The sequence below is a fragment of the Pristiophorus japonicus genome, chromosome 10 (assembly GCF_044704955.1).
Source record: "Pristiophorus japonicus isolate sPriJap1 chromosome 10, sPriJap1.hap1, whole genome shotgun sequence".
Lineage (NCBI taxonomy): Eukaryota > Metazoa > Chordata > Chondrichthyes > Pristiophoridae > Pristiophorus > Pristiophorus japonicus.
The window spans coordinates 101,878,806-101,904,555 of NC_091986.1; the positions used below are offsets into that span (position 1 = coordinate 101,878,806).

Consider the following 25,750-nt stretch of genomic DNA (forward strand, 5'->3'; position numbering starts at 1 on the left):
TACAGCTACAACACTGACATCTGCCTGACAAAGTGAAAAATTGCCCATATATACAAAAGCAAAATACTGCGGATGCTGGAATCCGAAATAAAAACAGAATGCTGGAAATCTCAATGGGTCAGGCAGCATCTGTGGAGAGAAAAACAGAGTTAACGTTTCGGGTCAACGACCCTTTGTCAAACTGCCGAATGTTCAAAAGGAACACATTCTTAACCACTGAAAAGGGGAGGGGAAGAAAGAACAAAGGGGAAGGTCTGATAGGGTGGAAGGCAGAAGAGATTAGACAAAAGGGATGATGGCCGAATTGAAATGGCACTGACAGAAGTTCGAAAAATGTTAAACTGGATAGGGTGTAAATGGTGTAGTAATGACTAGCTGCTATTAAAGACAAAGAGAAAAAGAAGAAAAAAAAACATAGGATGGGGAGGGAGAGCAAAAGATAGCCAGAGGTTATGCTGTGAAATTGTTGAACTCTATGTTGAGTCCAGAAGGCTGTAAAGTGCCTAAACAAAATATGAGGTGCTGTTCCCCGAGCTTCTGCTGAGCTTCATTGGAACAGTGGAGGAGTCAGAGGATGGAGATTTCCGAGTGAAACATAGAAAATAGGTGCAGGAGAAGGCCATTCGGCCCTTCGAGTCTGCACCACCATTCAATAAGATCATGGCTGATCATTCACCGTATTATTTTCCTGCTTTCTCTCCATACCCCTTGATCCCCTTAGCCATAAGGGCCATCTCTAACTCCCTCTTGAATAGATCCCTTTAGCCATAAGGGCCATATCTAACTCCCTCTTGAATATATCTAACGAACTGGCGTCAACAACTTTCTGCGGTAGAGAGTTCCACAGGTTAACAACTCTCTGAGTGAAGAAGTTTCTCCTCATCTCGGTCCTAAATGGCTTACCCCTTATCCTTAGACTATGACCCCTGGTTCTGGACTTGCCCAACATCGGGAACATTCTTCCTGCCTCAGACCTGTCCAATCCTGTCAGAATTTCATATGTTTCAATGAGATCTCCTCTCATTCTTCTAAATTCCAGTGAATACAGGCCCAGTCGATCCAGTCTCTCCTCATATGTCAGTCCAGCTATCCTGGAATCAGTCTGGTGAACCTTCGCTGCACTCCCTTAATAGCAGAAACGTCCTTCCTCAGATTAGACCAAAACTGAACACAATATTCCAGGTGAGGACTCAGCAAGGCACTGTACAACTGCAGTAAGACCTCCCTGCTCCTATACTCAAATCCCCTCGCTATGAAGGGCAACATGCCATTTGCCTTCTGCGCCACCTGCTGTACCTGCATGCCAACTTTCAATGACTCATGTACCATAACACCCAGGTCTCGTTGCACCTCCCCTTTTCCTAATCTGTCGCCATTCAGCTAATCTGTTTTCCTGTTTTTGCCACCAAAGTTGATAACCTCACATTTATCTACATTATACTGCATCTGCCATGCATTTGCCCACTCACCTAACCTGTCAAGTCACCCTGCAGCCTCTTAGCATCCTCCTCACAGCTCACACCACCACCCAGCTTAGTGTCATCTGCAAACTTGGAGATATTACACTCAATTCCTTCATCTAAATCATTGATGTATATTATAAATAGCTGGGGTCCCAGCACTGAACCCTGCAGCACCCCACTAGTCACTGCCTGCCATTCTGAAAAGGACCCATTTATCTCGACTCTCTGCTTCCTGTCTGCCAACCAATTCTCTATCCACGTCAATACATTAACCCCAATACCATGTGCTTTAATTTTGCACACTAATCTCTTGTGTGGGACCTTGTCAAAAGCCTTTTGAAAGTCCAAATAAACCACATCCACTGGTTCTCCCTTGTCCACTCTACTAGTTACATCCTCAAAAGATTCTAGAAGACTTGTCAAGCATGATTTCCCTTTCCAAATGCGCTGTTATTTCATCTTTAATAATTGAGTCCAACATTTTCCCCACTACCGATGTCAGGCTAACTGGTCTATAATTCCCAGTTTTCTCTCTTCCCTCCTTTTTTAAAAAGTGGTGTTACATTAGCTACCCTCCAGTCCATAGGAACTGATCCAGAGTCGATAGACTGTTGGAAAATGATCACCAATGCATCCACTATTTCCAGGGCCACTTCCTTAAGTACTCTGGGATGCAGACTATCAGGCCCTGGGGATTTATCGGCCTTCAATCCCATCAATTTTCTTAACACAATTTTCTGACTATTAAGGATTTTCTTCAGTTCCTCCTTCTCGCTAGACCCTCGGTCCCCTAGTATTTCCGGAAGGTTATTTGTGTCTTCCTTCGTGAAGACAGAACCAAAGTATTTGTTCAACTGGTCTGCCATTTCTTTGTTCCCCATTATAAATTCACCTGAATCTGACTGCAAGGGAACCTACATTTGTCTTCGCTAATCTTTTTCTCTTCACATATCTATAGAAGCTTTTGCAGTCAGTTTTTATGTTCCCAGCAAGCTTCCTCTCATACTTTATTTTCCCCCTCCTAATTAAACCCTTTGTCCTCCTCTGCTGAATTCTAAATTCCTCCCAGTCTTCAGGTTTGCTGCTTTTTCTGGCCAATTTATATGCCTCTTCCTTGGATTTAACACTATCCTTAATTTCCCTTGATAGCCACCTTCCGTTTTATTTTTACTCCAGACAGGGATGTACAATTGCTGAAGTTCATCCATGTGATCTTTAAACGTTTGCCATTGCCTATCCACCGTCAACCCTTTAAGTATCATTCGCCAGTCTATTCTAGCCAATTCCCATCTCATACCATCAAAGTTACATTTCCTTAAGTTCAGGACCCTAGTCTTGGAATTAATTGTGTCACTCTCCATTTTAATAAAGAATTCTACCATATTATGGTCACTCTTCCCCTTGGGGCCTCACACAACAAGATTGCTAATTAGTCCTTTCTCATTACACATCACCCAGTCTAGCATGGCAAGCCCTCGAGTTGGTTCATCGACATATTGGTCTAGAAAACCATCTCTAATACACTCCAGGAAATTCTTCTCCAACGTATTGCTGCCAGTTTGGTTAGCCCAATCTATATGTAGATTAAAGTAGCCCAATCTATATGTAGATTAAAGTTGCCCATGATAACTGTTATACCTTTATTGCACACATCCCTAATTTCTTGTTTGATGCTGTCCCCAACCTCATTACTTGTTTGGTGGTCTGTACATAACTCCTACAAGCATTTTCTGCCCTTTGGTATTCCGCAGTTCTACCCATACAGATTCCACATCATCTAAACTAACGTCCTTCTTTACTATTGCGGTAATTTCCTCTCTAACCAGTGGGAGTGGACTGGAGAATTAAAGTGACAGGTGACCGGAAGCTCAGGGTCACACTTCGAGACTGAACGGAGGTGTTCAGCAAAGCAGTCGCCACATCTATGCTTGGTCTCCCCAATGTAGAGGAGACCACATCTTGAGCAGCGAATACAGTATACTAAATTGAAAGAAATACAAGTTAAATCGCTGTTTTACCTGGATGGGGTATTTGGGGCGCTGGATAGTGGGGAGGGAAGAGGTCAAAGGGCAGGTGTTGCATCTCCTGCACTTGCATGGGAAGGTGCCGTGGGAAGGGGTGGGGGTGACTGCGGTATGGATCAGGGTGTCTCAGAGGGAGCGGTCCCTTCGGAACGCTGAGGGGAGGGGAAGATGTGATTGGTGGTGGGATCACATTGGAGATGGTGGAGGATGATCCGTTGAACGTGGAGGATGGTGGATGTGAAGACCAGGGGAACCCCGTCGTGGTTCTGAGAGGGAGGGGAAGGGGTGAGAGCAGAGGTGTGGAAAATAGAACGGACACAGTCGAGGGCCATGTTAACCACAGTGGAGGGGTGTCCTCGGTTGAGGAAAAAGGAAGACATGTCAGAGGCACTAGAATGAAAGGTGGCGTGTCGTCCAAGCAGATGCAACGGAGACGGAGAAACTGGGAGAATGGAATGGAGTCCGTACAGGTTGCGGGATGGGAGGATGTGTAGTCCAGGTAGCTGTGGGAGTCAGTGGGCTTATAGTGGATACTGGTCGAAAGCCTAATCCCAGAAATGGAGACAGAGAAGTCGAGGAAGGGAAGGGAAGGGAAGAGTCGGAGATGGACCATGTGAAGGTGAGGGAAGGGTGGAAATTGGATGCAAAGTGAATTAAATTTTCAAGTTCAGGGTGAGAGCAGGAAACGGCACCGATACAGTCATCAATGTACCGGAAAAAGAGGTGAGGGAGGAGACCCGAGTAGGACTGGACCAAAGAATGTTCTACATATCCCACGAAAAGACAGGCATAGCTAGGACCCATGTGGGTTCCCAGAGCAACACTTTTAATTTGGAGAAAGTGAGTGGAGTTAAAGGAGAAGTTGTTCAATGTGAGAACAAGTTCAGCCAGGCGGAGGAGGGTGGTGGTGGATGGGGACTGGTTGGGCCTCTGCTCAAGGAAGAAGTGGAACGCCCTCAGGCCATCCTGGTGGGGGATGGAAGTGTAGAGGGATTGGATGTCCATGGTGAAAAGGAAATGGTTGGGGCCGGGAAACTGGAAATTGTTAAAGTGACGGAGGGCGTCGAAGGAGTCGCGGATATAGGTGGGAAAAGAGTGGACAAGGGGAGAAAAAATCGAGCCGAGATAGGAAGAAGTAAGTTTTGTGGGGCAAGAACAGGCTGAAAAGATTTGTCTACTGGGGCAGCCATGTTTGTGGATCTTGAGAAGGAGGTACAAGTGGGGTTGGGGAACTATGAAGTTGGTGGCTGTGGAGGGAAGATCTCCAGAGGAGATAAGGTCAGTGACGTTCTGGGAAATGATGGCTTGGGAAAATTGCCCAGTTATGCTGTGTCCACAAAAGCAGGACAAATCCAATCTGGCCAATTACCACCCTATTAGCCTACTCTCAGTCATCAGCAAAGTGATAGAAGGTGTCATCGAAAGTGCGATTAAGCGGCACTTACTCGCTAATAACCTGCTCACCAATGCTCAGTTTGGGTTCTGCCAGGACCATTCGGCTTCAGACCTCATTACAGGCTTGGTCCAAACATGGACAACAGAGCTGTATTCCTGAGGTGAGAGTGATTTGACTGAGTGTATCGCCAAGGAGCCCTAGTAAAAAAATGAAGTCAATGGGGATCAGTGGGAAAACTCTCCACTGGCTGGAGTCTTACCTAGCACAAAGTACATAGTTGTTGGAGGACAATTATCTCAGTCCCAGGACATCACTGCAGGAGTTCCTCAGTGCAGTGTCCTCGGCCCAACCATCTTTAGCTGCTTCATTAATGGCCTTCCCTCCATCAAAAAGTCAGAACTGGGGATGTTTACTGATGATGGTAGTGATCAGTTCCATTTGTAATTCCTCAGATAATGAAACAGTCCGTGCTTGCATACAACAAGACCTGGACAATATCTAGGCATGGGCTGATATGTGGCAAGTAACATTTGTGCCGCACAAGTGCAAAGCAATGACAATCTCCCAACAGGAGATAGTCTAACCACCTCGCCATGATGTTCGTTGCCATTACCATTATCAAATCCCCCACCATCAACATCTTGAGGGTCACCATCAGAAACTTAACTGGAGTAACTACATAAATACCTGGCTACAAGAGGTCACCAGAGGCTGGCTATTCTGCAGCGAGTGACTCACCTCCTGACTCTCCAAACTTCTCCTTCACCTAATAAGGCACAAATCAGAAGTGTGATGGAATACTCTCCACTTGCTTGGATAAGTGCTGCTCCCACAACACTCAAGAAGATCGACACCATCCAGGACAAAGTAGTCGCTTGGTCAGCATCCTATCCACCACCTTAAACATTCATTCCCTCCACCACTGGCACTGCAGCAAATCACGAAGGCTTCTTCGACTGCACCTCCCGAACTTGCGAGCTCTACGACCTAGAAGGCCAAGGGCAGCAGGCGTATGGCACAGCACCAACTCCAAGTCACATTCACTGATTTGCAAATATATTGTCGTTGCTGGGTCCAAATCCTGGAACTCCCTATCTAACAGTACTGTGGGAGTACCTTTAACATAAGGACTGCAGCGGTTCAAGAAGACAGCTCACCACCACCACCTTGAAGGCAATTCGGAATGGACAATAAATGCTGGCCTTGCTAGTGACACCCACATCCTGTATTGAATAAATAGAAATAAAATAAATTGAACCAGTAGCTATATCTAAAAGTAAGGAATTTTATGACTATATCTTCAGAAGAAATGAAAGTTACTAAGCATCGATCCTGCTACAAATTGTCGAGGATAAGATAAGTTGACCTAGAGTTTCTGCTCGATTTGTGCTGGGTTTTTTCGGCGCAAATAAGCCCGATATTGACGTAACTGACGCAAACGATCGCGGAATTTTAAACGCAAATTGCATTGAGTCCAACTTGAGTTTCCGCTATCTTTCGCGTTAGTTTTAAAAACATTGCACTAGAAGCAAGCCCCGTCCACAAAACCGGCCATGCCCCCCAAGGTGAATTAATCATCATTGGCAGTTTCTACTAATTATGCTTGTTTACAGGCCTTCGAGGAGGCTCCAAAGATTAAGCTGGAACTTTTGGGTGCAAGGACACTAAGGTATGTTTTGAATTATTTTTTAAAAAAAAATTTACTAAGGAACTGACTACTGTCCTCCAGCCTAAGTAGAAAATAGTTGTGTATATTTTTGTCATTTTCAGTTGACAAAATCAGGTTACTCACTGTTGGTGGTTTGACACTGATTTAAAATGTTTATTTTTTGGTTATAACCCCATTTTCAGCTGTATTAATCAAACTTTATCAAATTATCACTTAAATATATTACGAAATGTTTTTAAAGCAAGACTTAAAAAAAAAAAATTACATTTTAAAATATTGCCTGATTGCGCCGGTTCATGGCAGATTTTGTGTTCGGTGATATGCAAATAAGTGAGTGGAAACTCTGGGAGGGGTGAACACTTTTCGGAATGGGTGCAGTTAATGCTGGAATTGGTGATTGCACCCAAAGTGGAAACTCTACCCCAGTTATGTTTTTCCTACTGCAAAAAATGTTATATATTTGTCTCAATTTAATAGAAATATAAAGTGACCTGCGTAGACACTTTCATTAGATTTTTTTTTTACTCGCAATGTGTTTTTTCCATCTCTTTAGCTGTGAAAGTTACAACTTCAAAATTTCGTATGGCAAAGTTTAATTGTTTAGCTTTATGGTAACTTACTGAAACAGCATTGTGAGGCAGCACTATTAAGATGGCTGACAGGCATCAGAAAATGTTTCTCGTGCACATATTAACAAAATGTTGAATTGTAGATGGGAATGTTTAGAATACTTTCTTTTAGTCAGCTGGCTGTGACCTTGAAATAAACTAAATTCAACACACTTCATTTAGGCATCTGCTTAAAATACACACAAAAATCCTTCATATAAACACTCCTACACAGATCCTTAACCAGCTCCTCAATCTTATCATCTTTCGCAGTCTCTGCACACAAGTCTTTATCTCTGACTACTTCCTTGTCTCCCTTATCACCCATGTTCCCTTATTCTTCTTGAATCCCTATGTTCTTATTATCTGCTCTTGGTAAAAAAAATTATCCTAGCTGTCTCTCAAATTCACTCTCAAATTCCCAACTCCCTTGCCATTGGCCTTCTATTTATTATGACACTCCTGCCACTGATGATCTGTTTAATTACTCCCTCATTCTTGCCTTTGTTAAAATTGTTCCCAGCAAATCAGTCACTATTTCTCATCCCTGTTGCTCTTCCTGGTTTCGTGCCTATCTCTGTTCCTTCAAGTCAAAGGGTCACAAGCTTGAGCATACTTGGTCAATTACCAGGCCTGGCTTGATCATGTGAAGCATTACTCATTTCCTTCTCCTATCTTGCCCTTAGCCCAAACATCAAATGTGAAGATCCCATGAATCTAATTGTCTCTGAGGTTGAATTCATGCGTGCAACTAGACTGCTTCCTCATGCCCAATCGTCCACCCACATTAGCCCAGGAACCCTCTCTGCATTTTGTTGCCCAGTTTCCCCCCTCCCAGCCTCTCAAAATTGAATTATTCCACAACTCATATCCTGCTCTCTCAATTATCTCCACAGTCCTGATCACTCAACTTCCCTTATGATCTCTCAAGTATCCCTTTTGTCAAACACTGTCTAGCCTCACTGCAAACTGCTGTCATCATCCTTCATTAAAAATCTACACATGTCCCATCCGGCCTCTCCAACTACCACCCCATCTCCAACCACTCTCTCTAAGATCTTCGAATGTATCATTTCATCCTAACTCCATATAAATCTCTCCCAAAAATCCCTGTTTGAATGCCTCCAACCCAATTTCTCCCTTTGGACCTTTCCACGTGATTTGATGTGGTTGATCATGCCATCCTTCTCCACTTTTGTCTAACTTCATAGCACTGCCTTTATATGGTTCTATTCCTAACTGTCCAAATGCTAGTGATCTCCAGTAGTGGCTTCTCTTCATTCCCCATACACTACTCCAAGGATCTATCCTCAATCCTCACTTCCTTATCTACATGCTGCCTCTTGGTGACAACATCTGCAGGCATAAGTTCATCTTTTACAATCTTGCGTTTATGGTGGCCAGTTCTATCTTTCCACTTACCTCCTTGATAACTCCTTAGTAATGTTGGACTATTTGTCTAACATCAAGTGTCTGATAAGTCCCAACTTCTTCCAGTTCAACATGGGGTAACCAGAAGCTTTCATCTTTGGTACCTGCCACCAACTTCATTCTTTTACTGCTCAATCCCCAGCTAATCTTTCAGGCTGAACAAAACCATTTGCAATCTTGATGCCTTGCTTAATCCTGAGTTGAGCTTTAAACCCTACAGACTGTCCATTACACAGCCTACTTCCATGCATCCCTGCAAAATTGCACCCCCATCCCTTAGCCTCTCTATCACTGAAACCCCTTTTGTTACCCCCAAATTTGACTAATCCAATTCTCCCCTTGCTGGCCTTATGTCCTCCATCCTCCTATATAAATTTCAACTTGTGAACAACTCTGCACAGAGAACGGTGGACTAGTAATCCAGAGACCTGGACTAATGACCCAGAGATGCGAGATCAAATCGCACCACAGCAGCTGGGGAATTTAGATTCAGCTAAATAAATAAATCGGGAATAAAAAGCTAGTATCATGAATGGTGACCATGAAACTATCGGATTGTCGTAAAAACCCATCTCGTTCACTAATGTCTTTTAGGGAAGGAAAGCTGGCCTATATGTGACTGAGACTCTTAACTGCCCTCTAAATGGCCTAGTAAGCCACTCAGTTGTAATAAACCACTACAAAAAACAATAGTAAGAATAAAACCGGACGGACCACCCGGTACTAGCCTAGGCACCGGCTTTGGACACAACAATGGCACACCCAACCCAGTCAACCCTGCAAAGTCTTCCTTGCTAACCTCTGGGGACTTGTGCCAAAATTAGTGGAGCTGACCCACAGACTAGTCAAGCAACAGTCTGACACAGTTATACTCATTAAATCCTATCTTTCAGCCAGTGCCCCAGACTCCTCCATCACCATCCCTGGGTATTTCCTGTCCCACTGGCAGGACAAACCCAGCAAAGGTGGCGACACAGCGGGAGGGAGTGGCCCTGGGAGTCCTCAACATTGACTCATCTCGTGGCTTCAGGTCAAGCATGGGCAAGGAAACCTGCTGATTACAACCTACCTCCCTCAGCTGATGAATCAATACTCCTCCATGTTGAACACCACTTGGAAGAAGCACTGTGGGTAGCAAGGGCACAGAATGTACTCTCTGTGGGGGACCTCAATGTCCATCACCAAGAATGGCTCGGTAGCGCCATTACTGACCGAGCTGGCAGACACCTGAAGGACATAGCTGCCAGACTGTGCCTGCAGCAGGTGGTGAGAGAACCAACACGAGGGAAAAACCTACTTAACCTCATTCTCACCACGTACCTGTCGCAGATACATCTATCCTTGACAGCATTGGTAGTAGTGACAACCGCACTGTCCTTGTGGAGATGAAGTCTTGCTTTCACAATGTTGTGTGGCTCTACCATTATGCTTAATGGGATAGATTCAGAACAGATCTTGCAGCTCAAAACTGAGCATCCATGAGATGCTGTGGGCCATCAGCAGCAGCAGAATTGTGTTACACAATCTGTAACTTCATGGTCCAGTATACCCCTTACTCTACCATTACCATCAAGCCAGGAGACCAAACCTGGTTCAATGAGAAGTGCAGAAGAGCATGCCAGGAGCAGCACAAGGCGTACCTAAAAATGAGGTGTCAACCTGGGAAACTGCAACACAGGACTACATGCATGCTAAACAGTGGAAGCAGCATGCTATAAACGGAGCTAAGCGATTGAACAATCAATGGATCAGATCCAAGCTCGGCAGTCCTGCCACATCCAGTCGGGAATGGTGGTGGACACTTAAACAACTAATGGAAGGAGGAGGCTCCATGAATATCCCCATCCACAATGATGGTAGAGCCCAGCACGCAAGTGCATAAGACGATGCTGAAGCATTTGCAGCTAGAAGTGCCGAGCGGATGATCCATATCAGCCTCCTCCTGAGGTCCCCACCATCTCACAAGCCAGACTTCAGTCAATTCACTTCCCTGCACCTAATATCAAGAAACGGCTGTCGCACTGAATACAGCAAAGGTTATGGGCCTTGACAACATCCCGGCTGTCGTGCTGAAGACTTGTGCTCTAGAACTAGCTGCACCTCTAGCCAAGCTGTACCAGTATAGCAACAACACTGTCATCTACCCAATAATGTGGAAAACTGACCAGGTATGTCCTGTCCACAAAAAGCAGGACAAATCAAATCTGGCCAATTACCGCTCCATCTGTCAGCCCTCAATCATCAGCAAAGTGCTGGAATATGTTGTCGACTGTGCTATCGAGTGATACTTGCTCACCAATAACCTGTTCATTGATGCTCCATTTGGAGCGGCTCCAGACCTTATGACAGTCTTGGTCCAAACATGGACAAAAGAGCTGAATTCCAGAGGTGAGCTAAGAGCGACTGCCCTTGACATCAAGGCAGCATTTGACCGAGTGTGGTATCAAGGAGCCCTAGTAAAATTGAAGTCAATGGGAATCTGGGGGAAAACTCATACCTAGCACAAAGGAAAATGATTGAGGTTGATGGTCAGCCATCTCAACCCCAAAACAGTGTCCTATCTTCAGCTGCTTCATCGTAAGGTCAGAAGTGGGATGTTCGCTGATGATTTCACAGTGTTCAGTTCCATTCGCAACTCCTTAAAGAAGCAGCCCGCATGCACCAAGTGTCAAGCAATGTCTATCTCCAACAAACGAGAGTCTAACCACCGCCCTTTTGACATTCAACGGCATTACCATCGCCAAATCTCCCTCCATCAACACCCTGGGGGGAGGGGGGTGGTGTCACCAATGACCAGAAACTTAACTGGACAAGCCACATAAATACTAGCAACAAGAGCGAGTCAGAGGCTAGGCATTCTGCGACAAATGACTCACCTGACTCCCCAAAGCCTTTCCGACATCTACAAGGCACAAGTCCGGATTGTGATGGAATACTCTCCACTTGCATGGATGAGTGCAGTTTCAACAACACTCAAGATGCGACACCATTCAGGACAAAGCAGCCTGCTTGATTTGAGACCTAATCCACCACCTTCAACATTCACTCACTCCACCATGGCTGCAGTGTGTACCATGTACAAAATGCACTGCAGTAACTCATCAAGGCGACCTCTACCAAACCTGCGACCTCTACCACCTTAAAGACCAAGGGCAGCAAGCGCATTGGGAACACCATCACTTGCAAGTTTCCCTCCAACTTATTCACCATCTTGACTTGGAAATATATCGCCGTTCCTTATCGCTGGGTCAAACTCCTGGAACTCCCTTCCTAACAGCACTATGGGAATACCTTAACCACAAGGACTGCAGCGGTTCGAGAATGTGTTGGAGGGCAATAAATGCTGGCCTTGCCGGCGGTGGCCACATCCCAGGAACGAATTTTAAAAATCCTATCCTGTCATGCACTAAGTCCAGTTGACCCATCCTCATTAACTTGCACTGGCTTTAAATTAAATTTGAAATTCTTGTCCTTGCCCATAAATCCCTCCATGGCCTAGTTCACCGTATCTCTTGTCAGCCTGATATCCCCTGCTTTCTTCCTCTTGACTCTGGTCTCCTTTGCATCTCCCCTCCCTTTGGTCCCACCATTGGCCAAGGTTCAGCCATTTTGGACCTACTCTTTGAAACTCTCTCTAAACTGCTCCACCTTTTTAAAAATCTCCTCCGGACCTATCTCTTCGACCAAGCTTTCAGTCATCCTTCCTATTCACGTATGGCTTTCTATCTTTTTTCTATTTGATAAGCACCTTAGGACATTTCTTTACATTAAACGTGCTATATAAACACTTATTGTTGCAGTGCAGTTACTGTTTTTAGATAGTACTTTAATGTATAATTTAGTAGATTTATTTCCATATACTAATCCACTTGGGTGTAAAATGATGAATCTGTTTATTTGAGTGTTTTCACAACTGTGGCACTAAAGAAATATATTTTATAGCATTATGTATGTGTTTTAATTGGAAATGTGTAAACTGCATATTTCTAGAAATTTGCTACTGATGTATATTTATCAGGGAAAGGACCGCATTGCCAGTGGCTGTGAAGGTGGTTGTGGCTCTGAATGTTCATGCGCCTGGCTCCTTCTAGGCTGGTGCTGGAGATATAAGCAACATCTCGTTGTTTGCAGTGTAATGCTGCATAAGGCAGCTGCAAGCGGCCAGCCGCGAAGGGCGAGTTGCAGATGGAGGCGGTGCAGGAGCTGCTGCAGCGGCTGCTCTGGCCCCGAGCCTGGGACTTTGTGCTGTTGGTGAACTGCTCAATGCCGGGGGCCGAACCCCGAAACACGGGCTCGGACTGCCTTGAGCTGCGGTCCCTGGCCGACGGCCGCATCTCCGTCTGGGGAAGCATCGGCCGCGGCGACTGGACTCTACCGGTACCTGCGCTCCTTTCTGCGGTTGCCACATCTCCTGGTCTGGGGATCAGCTCAGTCTCTCATCGCCGCTGCCTATGGTCCCCAGGCCAGTGAGGTTCCGTTACTATCAGAATGTTTGTGCAAAACTTCGGGAGAAACTTTTAAAACCTCTGGAGAAACTTTTAAACAACTTGGGAAAACTTTTAAAACTTCGGGAGAAACTTTTAAACAACGTGGAGGAACTTTCAAGAATTATTTTCTTTTAAAATTTTTTACTAAGGAATTGAATATTGTACCCCAATCTAACTAGAAAATAGTTTGGTGAGTTTTATTAGCATCATTTTCAGGCATTTGAAACCGGGTTACTCACGACGACGCCCGGCGAGCAGGTGAGCCTCCGACCAGGCGACTGGGACATCACCCCCCGCCGCCCCCCCTCCTGCGGCGGGCCTTCATCCCTCCAGCGGCAATCGGGTCTCTCCTCGTCGACAGCTGGACCTCTCCTTCCCCACAGGTGACCTGACCTCTTCTAACTGGTGAGCATCACGGCTGTGACTCTTCCACCCTCCCACTCCTTGCTGACCTCCCACCCGGAACTCCAGCGGACAACTGACCCTCCTAATGCCTGCCCCCAACCAAGCCTCGGACCACCTACCATCAAGGGCGCTAATCGGCACCGAGCTTGCGGCCAACATCTCGCCGTAGGCAATTGGGCTCATACAGTGGTGCCTGGTCTCCAGTCATCTTGGACCAAGACCTTGCACAGCTAAGCCCGTGTGGTTGCTGGTGTGCAACGGCCACCCCATGTTAAAAGAATTCGCGCACAGGCATCTTCCGCTCTGTTAACATGAAGTTCGGGACCTGGAACATCAGGACCCTCATGGACAACTCCAACAGCGACAGGCCAGAATGCCGCACCACCATAGTTGCCCAGGAACTTGCACGCTTTGACATCGACATCGCTGCTCTAAGTGAGACCTGGCGGGCAGAGGAAGGTCAGCTCAAGGAACAAGGTTACATTTTTTTTTGGAAAGGGAAATCAAAGGAAGAAAGCCCCCTTCACAGAGTCAGATTTGCCCTCAAAAACGAGCTGGTCAACCACCTCAAAGACTCCCCCTGCGGGGTTAACGAACGCCTCGTGACTTTTCGATTCAACCTTTCCTGGAACCAATGTGCCACAGTCATCAGTGCATACGCCCCAACACTCGATGCAACAGATGAGACCAAAGAGGGTTTTTACTCCAACCTCGACACATCCCTGTCCCGCATCCCCGCCGGCGACAAACTGATCCTCCTAAGTGACTTCAGCGCCAGGGTCGGCAAAGATACAACCCTCTGGGGAGGCGTGATTGGCAGAGAGGGGGTAGGGAAAGCCAACTCCAGCAGTACCCTACTCTTGACAAAATGTCTAGAACATGAACCTCTCATCACCAACACTTTGTTCCGCCAGCGGGATAAATACAGGGTATCGTGGCAACACCCTCGCTCCAAACACTGGCACCTGCTCGACTATGTCATCGTCTGAGCAAGGGATCGCAAGAATGTGCGCATCACCCGCGCCATGACAGGAGCTGACGACTCGCGGCAAAGCTGTCCCACCCTCCCTTGCTGTCAATGACTATCTGTCCCACCTGTGGCAGGGACTGTGGCTCTCGTAATGAACTGTTCAGCCACCTAAGGACTCAATCTAAGAGTGGAAGCAAGTCTTCTTCGATTCCGAGGGACTGCCTATGATGATGATATTTATCATGATTGCATGAGTACCTTCCTGTAAGGGTTAAATAGGCTATAATGCATGCACATGCAAGTTTTATGTTGGAATAGAGTGGTATTTCAAGCTATGCTCCATCATACTGTAGCATTACTAAATCAATAGCACAAAGTCCCTTTAAGAACATACAAAGTACTGATTTAAAAATGGATGATCTAAAAACATGAAGATCTGTTTATTCTGAAGTACACAATTCTGAGCATTCTGTAATAGTTAAAGCACAGTACTGTTTTCGCAAAAAGATTTGAGATATTATTTGACCATGGATTTTGTACTGTACTTGCGCAGAGTATTTGAAGAAATTGCATCGACCCATTCAAATTTACTGACATTCAAGTGCATATATACATTTTGGCTAGATAGCCAGAGTACCGGAACAGTTTCTTTTGGAGTGTTTTTAAATGGAGAATAATGTGAAAAAACAACTGGAAACAATCCAAGTGAATACTTCCCATGAAATTTCTCATGTGAAAGAACTACTAAAGGTCCTCCACTGTGTTGTTTCAAATCTGCATGTTATGACCCTGTTTCAGTTTGTGGGTTGTTTTCCAGTTTAACTGAACTGACCCGACCCATGGCGAGTTTAGAATGTCCCTTATTTGTGTTGTGGTGATCAGTCCCAACTGTACTGGTTTTGTGTATCACAGTGTTGTCTTTTTAGGCCAAAACAATTTTACTAACATTTTAACTTCTATTGAAAGACCTCTGCTATGGGTAGTTAGTTTTTTTTTAACTAGTTCATAGTTATACCTCAAATTAAAATGTTTCTATTGATTCTTTTTCATTAGTTTTTTAGAAAATGTCAGCTGTGGCTCAATGGGTAGTACCCTTGCCTCTGAGTCAGAAGGTTGTGGGTTCAAGTCCCACTCCAGAGACTTGAACACAAAAATCTAGGCTGACACCCCAGTGCAGTACTGAGAGAGTGCTGCACTGTCAGAGGTGCCATCTTTCTGATGAGGCGTTAAACCGAGGCCCCATCTGACCTCCCAGGTGTTCGTAAAGATCCCAAGGCACTATTTCAAAGAAGAGCAGGGGAGTTATCTCCGGTGTCCTAGCCAATGTTTATTACTCAATCAACATCCCTAAAAACAGATTATCTGGTCATTATCACATTGCTGTTTGTGGGAGCTTGCTGTGTTGTATAAATTGGCTGCTGCGTTTCTGACATTACAGCAGTGATTACTTAATTGTACTATAAAGCGCTTTGGGACGTTCGGTGGTTTTGAAAGGTATTATATAAATGCAAGTCTTTTTTTAATGTAGCTGTACTAAATTGTTAAATACTTACCCTGTTGAATTCAGTACATTTCCAAGAAATCTCAGCACAAGAAAAGTGAGCAGTACAGAGTTTTAAATAAAAACTTCAGTTTCGAGTGGTGGATTCTTGGGTTAAAATTCAGTACAAGCTGAATAAGTTTCATCTTAATAGTAATTAACTCAGCAGCCTGTGTACTAACCCACACCAAGTCAAGATCACCCATCACCCCTGTGCTTTCTGACCTACATTGGCTCCCAGTTAAACAATGCCTTGATCTCAAATTCTCATTCTTGTTTACAAATCATTCCATGGACTTGCCCCTATCACTGTAATCTTTTTCAGCCTCACAATCCCACAAGATGTCCGTGCTCCTCAAATTCTGGCCTCTTCAACATCCCTCATTATAACTGCTCAACCATTGGTGGACATGCCTTCAGCTGCCTGGGCCCTAAGCTCTGGAACTCCCTTCCTAAACCTCGACGCCTCTCTACCTCTCTCTACCTCTCTTTTCTCCTTTAAGACGCTCATTAAAACCTACCTCTTTAAACAAACTTTTGATCATCTGCTTTAATTTCTTCTGTGGCTCAGTGTCAAATTTATCTGTTTGTCTGTAACACTGTTGTGAAGCGTTTTACTACGTTAAAGGTGCTATATAAATAAAAGTTATTATTACTAATTAAGAATCTTAAATGAGTCACTTCATTTCTTAATGAGCAAAAGTTTAGAGAATTAAATTATCCTGCAGTTCAGTACCACTGGCCCGGATTTCAATATTTCAGACACCATAGAAATAAATTCATGTGGGACTTGTAAACATGTTTTCTTTCTGCATGTTGAATGGGTAAAAAATTCATTTTCTAGCATTGTTGACCATAAGTGTGCACAAAATCATAAAGAAAAATTAAGTTACGAACAACAAAGTATAAAATGAAGGCACTTTGACCTGTGAAGCTCTTTACTTCCACTGACTAAAAATAAGTTTCACCCTTGTGGACTCTTGCATTTATGGCCTAACATATGAAAGATAAAATGCTGTGAATTTTGTGGAAACCCATCACTGCTTATGTGTCTCCAAATCTAATTCCTAAGAAATCCACACGGTAGACCTGCTGTTTTGCTCTACATGGAGTACACTCTACTCTACTCTTTCTCTCTCTCTCTCTCTCTCTCTCTCTCTCTCTCTCTCTCTCCCCCTTTATCCTCCCACCCCTTTAGGGATAAAGCATATTTACCTATGTTCAGAGGGCTTAGGCACAGGTCCCCAAAGTTTGCACAAGGGTAATGCTGGAGTTCAGTCAGCTGAAACAGTGCAACATACTGACACTCCAGCAAGGACCATCCTGCTCATAAGGTCATTAGCTTACAAGGTAATTGGAGCTGGCTGAGAAGAATCCCAGTTCCCAGTGACCAGTTTACCTGTCAAGACTCCAGGAGTGAGAACAGTGCTCTGGAATATTGTAGACCGTCCTTGTTTAGGTATTGAATTAGCTAATTTGCCACAGAGGCTTGACTAGATTGATCAACTCTTGAGTAGCTGCATTCCACAGATCAACTGAGTTATTGTATTTCACAGATTGCTTAGGACGTCCAAGCTTTTTGTCTTCATTGGCCAAGTTTGTGCGAACCATGAAACATTGGGGTCCGCAGATAAAGTTTAAATCCATGTTCCCATTAATTTGCACATATATGAAGTTGCTGATGATTTTAATGTTCTTATTTTTGATTTATAAGACCAATAAGACAGTACGCTGAAGCAAATTCAAATGGGACAAACCAACAAATAAATATAAGAACAAATAGCTTTTTAGTATGGCAGGTTGTTCAGCCTCAGAGGCTGCAGTTTGGGCTCTCTTTAATCAATGCTTGCACTTTTATGAATATAAGAATTTTGAGGAGCAGTAAAAGGGTTTTTGACCCCCATCTTTTTCTGATAGTCCTATTTATACCATCCACTTCACTGACCTTCGCAACTTATTTTGGAAATCTGCTTATTTTTAAAAAAGGCCCTTAATTTTTAACTTGCTATTTGGTTCTTGAAATGTTTGCCATCGTGAACAATTACAAATTTAAAGACTTTATTAAGATCATCTTGCAATCTCTTTACAAACAAGCCCAACCTCTAATTGATTCTCATAACTTAATTTCCTGACATTTTGCTCATCTGTACCCTCTCAACAGCAATAGCCTTTCAGAAATTAGGTGACCAGATCTGTAGATCATGCACCATATGGCATTTGAAAGCACCTTGTATAGCAACAATACAAATTATTGTAATCTGTGTTCCTCCATGTCACCTATTAGTGTTTTTTTTAAACTACAGTCAAGCATCCTCTTCTCCTCCCCTCCTCCAAAATATTTCTGACTGACCTTTTCCTTAACTGACTATTCTGGTCCTTAATATTATATCTACTTCATACATACCATTAAAAGTAACAGTGTACCTGTCCCCCTGCCTTTCTGTTGTCTTAAACTTTTTAATAATTTGCTTACCAAATATGTGTTGTCCTTACTGCTTAATTAATTCATACATAAAGTAGAGTTAGGAAGTAAGAAGCGAAGTTGGGCATGAGCTTTTTTTACACAAACAACAACTTGTATTTATATAGCAACTTTTAACATAGTAAAATGTCCCAAGGCGCTTCACAGGAGTATTCCTGTATTCATAGGAGTATTATATGACAACAAATTTGAAAATGAGCCACATAAGGAGAAGTTAGGGAAAAGATTACCAAAAGCTTGGTCAAAGAGGTAGATTTTAAGGAGCGTCTTAATGGAGACGGAGATGTTTAGGCAGGGAATTCCAGAGCTTGGGCCTAGGCAACAGACAGCACGGCCACCAATGGTTGAGCGTTTATAATCAGGAATGCTCAAGAGGGCAGAATTCGGAGTGCAGATTTCTCTGGGTGAGTTGGGGGGTGGTTACAAAAAGTAATAAATGTGTGGAATAAATTATCACTCAGAGATTATTTTTTTTATGTTGACATTAGAAATTTAGATAGAGTATTAGAGGCATTATAGTTCTGACCATTTGTTGGGTGTTCCTAGCTATGGGTGGAGAAGGAAGAGAGACTGATGCAATTGGCCATACCAACACATGAAAAGGGTCAGACCCATCAGTGCTTGACCTATTTACTAGATGGTGCAGTCTCTCTCCCCTCTAGCCCCCCAGTCTCTCTCTCTTTCCCCCCCCGTCTCTCTCCCCCGCCAGACCCCAGTCACCCTCCCGCCCCCCCCAGTCTCTTTCTCCCCTCCGGCCCCCCGGTCTCTCGCCCGACCCCTCGGCCCCTGGTCCCTCGCCCCCCAGTCCCTTTCCCCCCCCCCCCCCCCACCTCCCGGTCCCTCGGCCACCCCAGTCTCTCTTTCTCTTCTCTTTCTCCCCCCCCCCCCCCCCCCAGTCTCTCTTTCTCTCCCTCTCCTCCCACCCCCCCTGGGCTCTCTTTCTCTCCCTCTCCCCCCACCCCCCTGGGCTCTCTTTCTCTCTCCTCCACCCACCCCCCCAACTCTCTCCCTCTTGTACCCCCCCCCAGCTCTCCCCGCCCCCCCCCAGCTCTCCCTCTCTTTCCCCCCCCCCACCCGTTCTCCCTCCTCCCCCCGCTCTTCTTCATCCCATGCTCTCCCTCTCCACCCCCCCCCCCCCCTGCTCTTCCTCATCCCATGCTCTCCCTCTCTCTCTTCCCCCCCACCTTTCTCAGCACCATGTGGAGTGAATGATTCAGGGCTGGGGGTGATGGGAGCGGAACTTGACAGGCGCTGCATTGGGTGGGGGTGGGGGGGGGGCGGAGCACGAGAGACGCATGCGCAAAACGAATGCAGTACAAATAGTTACGTCATATATTTAACTTGATGGAGTGACATTGTTGGTGGTCAGTGAGGATTTTCAGGCCAAACTGCACTATCTACTTGCCTGATTGAGGACCTGAGAGGAGGAAAATGTAATTTGTTTTATGTCCTTTAATCTTTTGGATGGGGACTGGCTAAATACTCATTTTTCTTCCTCAACTTCTAAAAGAAAATTGAATATTTAGCCAGCTGCAAAACATAATTCCTGGAGTTGTGAAATAAGAGTTCATAAAGTTTGAAAATGTTTATAATTCAGTACTGCCTGATTGATTTTGGTGTTTAGTAAATGGTTGTATTTGTGTGTTGAAGTCTATAATCTGGTAAACTGGCTTTTTCTAGAGACAGTATTTCCTGTCTTGTGGTTTGGGACTGCCTTTTCCAAAAGGAGTTGGCAGTTTGACATACATTTGGATGCAGTGAATATATAAACGGCATTTAGGAGTTACATCAGAAATGTCTTAGAAGAATTAAACCCAGGCCAATAGGAATTTTAAAATATTTGATACGCAGAGATTCCAGATCATGAACAGCTTTTTTTTTTTACCTTGCTGGCAGGTTCCAGGGACCTGGATTAAACAAATTTGCTGTACTTTTAAAGTCACATTTATCTTGGAAAATTTGAATGTTCTTTTCTTGTATCTTATTCCCAACACATTTTTGCACATATTTCTGCTTCGATTGCCGGTGTTGCTTCCTGCTACTGCCCTTCATCCTTCAGCCGTGAAGATGGGACAGGCTGAGTTAGTATTCTCCAGATTTATCGGTTTAATTTCTTAACTGGCCAGGAGGTGCATTGCTGTTTTCTTCTAGATTTCATGGCCAACTAAGAACTGTTGGAACTTACAGAAGATGGGGATTTAAGTTAACTGATTCAGGGCAAACTAACTACTTGGTACAGGGCCCAGTGCAGTACTGCTTGGGCCAGCCAAATTTTTTTTGTATTTAAGCAATACCAACAACGTGGGCTAGACTTTCCCTAAAGCCCTGCACAGCCGGATTGCCGCCCAAAAAGACCACTAAGATTCTTCAAATAATGCTGGCGAAAAATTCCATTTTAAAAAAAAAAAAGGGAAAAAACACCGCCTGGCGAGAAAATGTATCTTACACATAGATTCTCGACGGTTAAACTCGACCCTTGGCAAAATGGGTGGTTCTTAACCAGAATGGGCAGTAAGTACTCAAATTTAGACCGAGGCCACGGAAGGGGGAAAACTCAAAATATTTTTTCAATGAAACAAAAAATAAAAATTTAGAAAACTTTCTCGAGACCCTTTTTAACTTAATCGTTGTGAAAGAATTTTAAAATACTTATTAAAAAAAACCTTTAACTTATCTTTCTTTGCAGGGTACTTACCTACCGCCCTTTTGCAGCAGCTTTTCACGGACGTTTTTTTCGATCTTACCTACGAATCACCGCTGAGGCAAAACTTGGACGGTGGCGGTTTTCTTGGCGGTGCACGTGGGCGGTCTACTCCCCAGCAGTATTTTGAAAATGTCAGTGGAACTCTTTTTATAAAAAAAAAATGAAATGTAAACTTTCGCCAGGAGGTTTTCCACCAACAAAAAGCAGTATCACCGAAAATGAAGAGGAATGTCTAGCCCTGTGCATTTATATAGCACCTTTTAATGTGGACAAATGTCACAAGGTGCTTGAAAAAACAGACATTGAGCAAAATAAAGAGATTATGAAGAGTGAATCAAGCCTTGGGCAAAATGATGGGTTTCAAGAATGCGATGTAGGTGAACGGGTGGAGAGGTTTAGGGAGAGAATTCCAGAGAGTGGAATTCAGCTGGCTGAAGGCACTATGCGGGACGAATAGATGACTATTTTGGATTCAAATGATAAAATTAGCGATTGTATATTTGTTTGCCCAGGAATGACGGGCCAATCTTCAGACCTAATGATTTTGTGCATAGTAACTGTAAGCAAGCTAATTTCTTAACTTACTTTTTCTTAAGGCTTGCTGGCTTCTATATTGTAACTAAGAAGTCAGCAGTGTGTAGACTGCAGTCTTTGCTGCTGCTACCATAGGTGCTGTTTTGTGATTGACCAGCAGAAGGCATGATTGGCCTCAATTGTGAGTTGCAAGCACTATAGTGACTCAGTGAAGAACTGTTTTGAACACCTGCAGTGTTTAGGCTCAAATTATTTTCCTTCTTGAGTTAAAGCACTCTGTTTCTTGTATTGCTGGCTAGTTTGATCTAACTTTTTGTTCTTTTCCTACAATTTGCACAGTATTTAACCATATTATTAAGAACAAAACTTGTATCTACAATATAGAAAAATGTCCCATACCGCTTTTTAAAAATTAGTTCCTGGGATGTGGGCCTCGCTGGCAAGGCTAGCATTTATTGCCCATCCCTAATTGCCCTTGAAACGGTGGTGGTGAGCTGCCTTCTTGAACCGCTGTAGTCCTTGTGATGATGGTACTCCCATAGTGCTGTTAAGGAGGGTGTTCCAGGATTTTGACCCAGCAACGATGAAGGAACGGCGATATATTTCCAAGTCAGGATGGAGTGTAACTTGGAGGGAAACTTGCAGGTGATGGTGTTCCCATGCGCCTACTGCTCTTGTCCTTCAAGGTAGTAGAGGTCGGGGGCTTGGGAGCTGCTGTTGAAGCCTCGGTGAGTTGCTGCAGTGCATTTTGTAGATAGTACACACTGCAACCACGGTGCGCCAGTGGTGCAGCGAGTGAATGTTTAAGGTGGTGGATGGGGTGCCAATCAAGTGGGCTGCTTTGTCCTGGATGATGTCAAGCTTCCTGATGTTGTTGGAGCTGCACTCATCCAGGCAAGTGGACAGTATTCCATCACACTCCTGACTTGTGCCTTGTAGCTGGGGGAAAGGCTTTGGGGAGATGGGGTGAGATACTCGTTGCAAAATACCCAGCCTCTGACCCGCTCTATTAGCCACAGTATTTATGTGGCTGGTCCAATTAAGTTTCTCTTCAATGGTAACCCCCAGGATGTTGATAGTGGGAGATGCGGTGATAATACCATTGAATGTCAATGAGCGGTGGTAAGACTCTCGCTTGTTGGAGATGGTCATTGCCTGGCACTTGTGTGGCGTGAATGTTATTTGATGGTATAGAGTGCCCAAGCCTGAATGTCATCCAGATTTTGCTGCATTCAGGCATGGACTGCTTCATTATCTTAGGGGTTGCAAATGGAACTGAACACACTGCAATTATCAAGGAACATCCCCACTTCTGACCACCTGATGGAGGAAAGGTCACTGATGAAGCAGCTGAAAATGGTAAGGCCTAGGACATTGCCCTGATGGCAGTCGTTCTCGTCTTACCTCTGGAATTCAGCTCTATTGCCCATGTTCAGACCAAGGCTGTAATGTGATCTGGAGCTGAGTGGCCCTGGCAGAACCTGGCTTCACAATCAAAAAAAAACGGTCACTGAGCCAAAGAAGGAGGAGATATTAGAAGGGGTGACCAAAAGCTTGGCCAAAGAAGTGGGTTTTAAGGAGGTTCTTAAAGGAGGAGAGGAAGGTGGAGCGAAGGAGGTGTTTGGAGAATGAATTCCAGAAAATGATACCTCGGCAGCTGAAGATCATTAATGGTGGGGTGACGGATTTGAGGAAGTGAGGGGTGAGGGTGTGCACAAGAGGCCAAAGTCAGGAACAACAAGCGCAGGCTGGGCGAGGATATTGGCGCTGGAGGAGGTTAGAGATGGGAAAGGACAGGCCATGAAGGAACTTAGACAAGGATGAAAATTTTAGATTTGAGGTATTGAGATAGGGAGCCAATGTAGACTAGCAAGGAGAGGTTTGTTTGGTTAGCAGGATTTGATGCAGAATAGAATACGAGTAGCAAAGTTTAGGATGAGCTCAAGTTCTTCAAAGGGTTTTAAAGGAAGTAGGTGAGAATATTGCAGATGTTCTAACTATAATCTTCCAAAGTTCTCTCGATTTAGAAACCGTTCCTTAGATTGGAAAATTGCATATGTCACTCTGCTATTTAGGAAAGGTGGGAGGGAAACCAGGGAATTATAGACATGTTAGCCTAACGTCTGTTGGGAAATTGCTAGAGTCTATAATTAAAGGTAGAGTGACTCAACACCTTGAAGATTTTCAGCTGATCTGAGAGAGCCAGCATCAATTTGTAAAGGGTAGGTCATGCCTGACAAAACTGATGGGGAATGTCTATGTATGTTTATTTATATGGAATTTCAGAAGGCATTCAATAAAGTCCCTCAAGAGACTGTTGCCTTAAGTTGTAGTTAATGTAATTGAAGGCAAATTATTGACCTGGTTAGGAAATTAGCTGAGACAGGGAGTATAGGGATAATGGGCAGGTACTCTAATCGGCAGGATGTGACTCGTGGTGTCCTACAGGGATCTGTGTCGGAGCCTAAACTATTCACCATATTCATTAATGAATTAGATGATGGTATAAAGTGCCACATATCCAAGTTTGCCGATGACACAGATGGGTGGCATTGTAAGCGGCGTAAATGGAAGCATAAAATTACAGAGATAATAGATTAAGTGAAGGGCAAAACTGTGTCGCAAATGGGTTTCAATGTAGGCAAATGTTAGGTCATTCATGTTGGACCTAAAAAAAAGATAGATCAAAATATTTTCTAAATGATGAAAATCTAGAAACAGTGGCAGTCCAAAGAGACTAAAGAGGTCCATTTACATAGATCATCAAAATGTCATGGACGGGTACAGAAAATATTCAAAAAGGCTAATGGAATACTGGGCTTTGTATCTAGAAGACTAGAATACAAGGAATAGAAGTTATGTTGCAGCTATACAAAGCCCTAATCACCTGGAGTACTGTGTTCATTTCTGGGCACCACATCTTAAGAAATGTACTGGCCTTGGAGAGGGTGCAGTGAAGATTTACCAGAATTGTACCTGGACTCCCAAGAGTTAAATTGCAAGGAGAGATTACACAAACTGACATCCTTTGGAGATCTTCCCTCAACAGCCACCAACCTCATAGTTCCCCAACCCTTCACAGCCTGCTTCTACCTCCTTCCCAAGATCCACAAACAGGACTGCCCTGGTAGACCCATCGTTTCAGCCAGTTCTTGCCCCACAGAACTTATTTCTTATCTTGTCTCTTTTTTTCTCCCCTTGTCCAGTCTCTTCCCACCTACATCTGCCACCCTTCCCATGCCCTCCGGCACTTTTAACAGTTTCCTGGCCCCAACCGTCGCCTTTTCACTATGGATGTCTAATCCCTCTACACTTCCATTCACCACCAGGATGGCCTGAGGGTGCTCCGCTTCTTCCTTGAGCAAAGGCCCAATCAGTCCTCATCCACCACCCCTCTTCCGCCTGGCTGAACCTGTTCTCACATTGAACAACTTCTCCTTTGACTTTACTCACTTCCTCCAAATAAGCTGCTATTAAATTGTCATGGCTGATCTGTACTTCAACTGCATTTACTGGTCTTTAATCTATATCCATTGATATTCTTACCTAACAAAAATCTATCGATCTCTATCTTAGAATCTTAGAATCATAGAATAGTTACAGCATGGAAGAAGGCCCATCGAGCCCGTGCCAACTCTCCGCTAGTCCCACTCCCTGCCCTTTCCCCATAGCGCTGCAAATCTTTTTCCTTCAGAAACTTATCCAACACGCTTTTGAAAGATAAGATTGAGTCTGCCTCCACCACCTTTTCAGGCAGTGCATTCCAGATCCCAACCACTCGCTGCGTAAAATGTTTTTTCTTGTATCGCCTTTGGTTCTTCTGCCAATGGGAACAGTTTCTCTCTATCTACTCTGTCCGGACCCCTCATGGTTTTGAACACCGCTTATCAAATCTCCCCTCAATCTTCTCTGCTCCAAGGAGAATAACCCCAGTTTCTCCAGTCTATCAATGTAACTGAAGTCTCTCATTCCTGGAATCATTCTCGTAAATCTTTCCTGCACCTTCTCTAAGGCCTTGAAAACTTAAATTGATCCAG

The 25,750-nt window shown here is 44.3% G+C and overlaps 1 protein-coding gene across 3 annotated transcripts in view; it reads left to right on the plus strand.

Moving 5' to 3' along the window:
- cwc15 (CWC15 spliceosome associated protein homolog) overlaps positions 1-25,750 on the plus strand; it is a 96,225-nt gene that overhangs the window by 64,751 nt on the left and 5,724 nt on the right. The window contains exons 6-7 of one of the 3 annotated variants that reach the window (XM_070891463.1): positions 6,497-6,552; positions 21,162-21,321. The exons of 1 other annotated variant lie outside the window; for it this stretch is intronic. In XM_070891463.1, coding sequence (XP_070747564.1) covers positions 6,497-6,552; positions 21,162-21,306 — 201 coding nt within the window. In that variant the 3' untranslated portion in view covers positions 21,307-21,321. Of the gene's footprint in view, positions 1-6,496; positions 6,553-21,161; positions 21,322-25,750 lie in introns of those variants that run through there. One more of the 3 variants, XR_011595600.1, reaches the window with a different exon arrangement.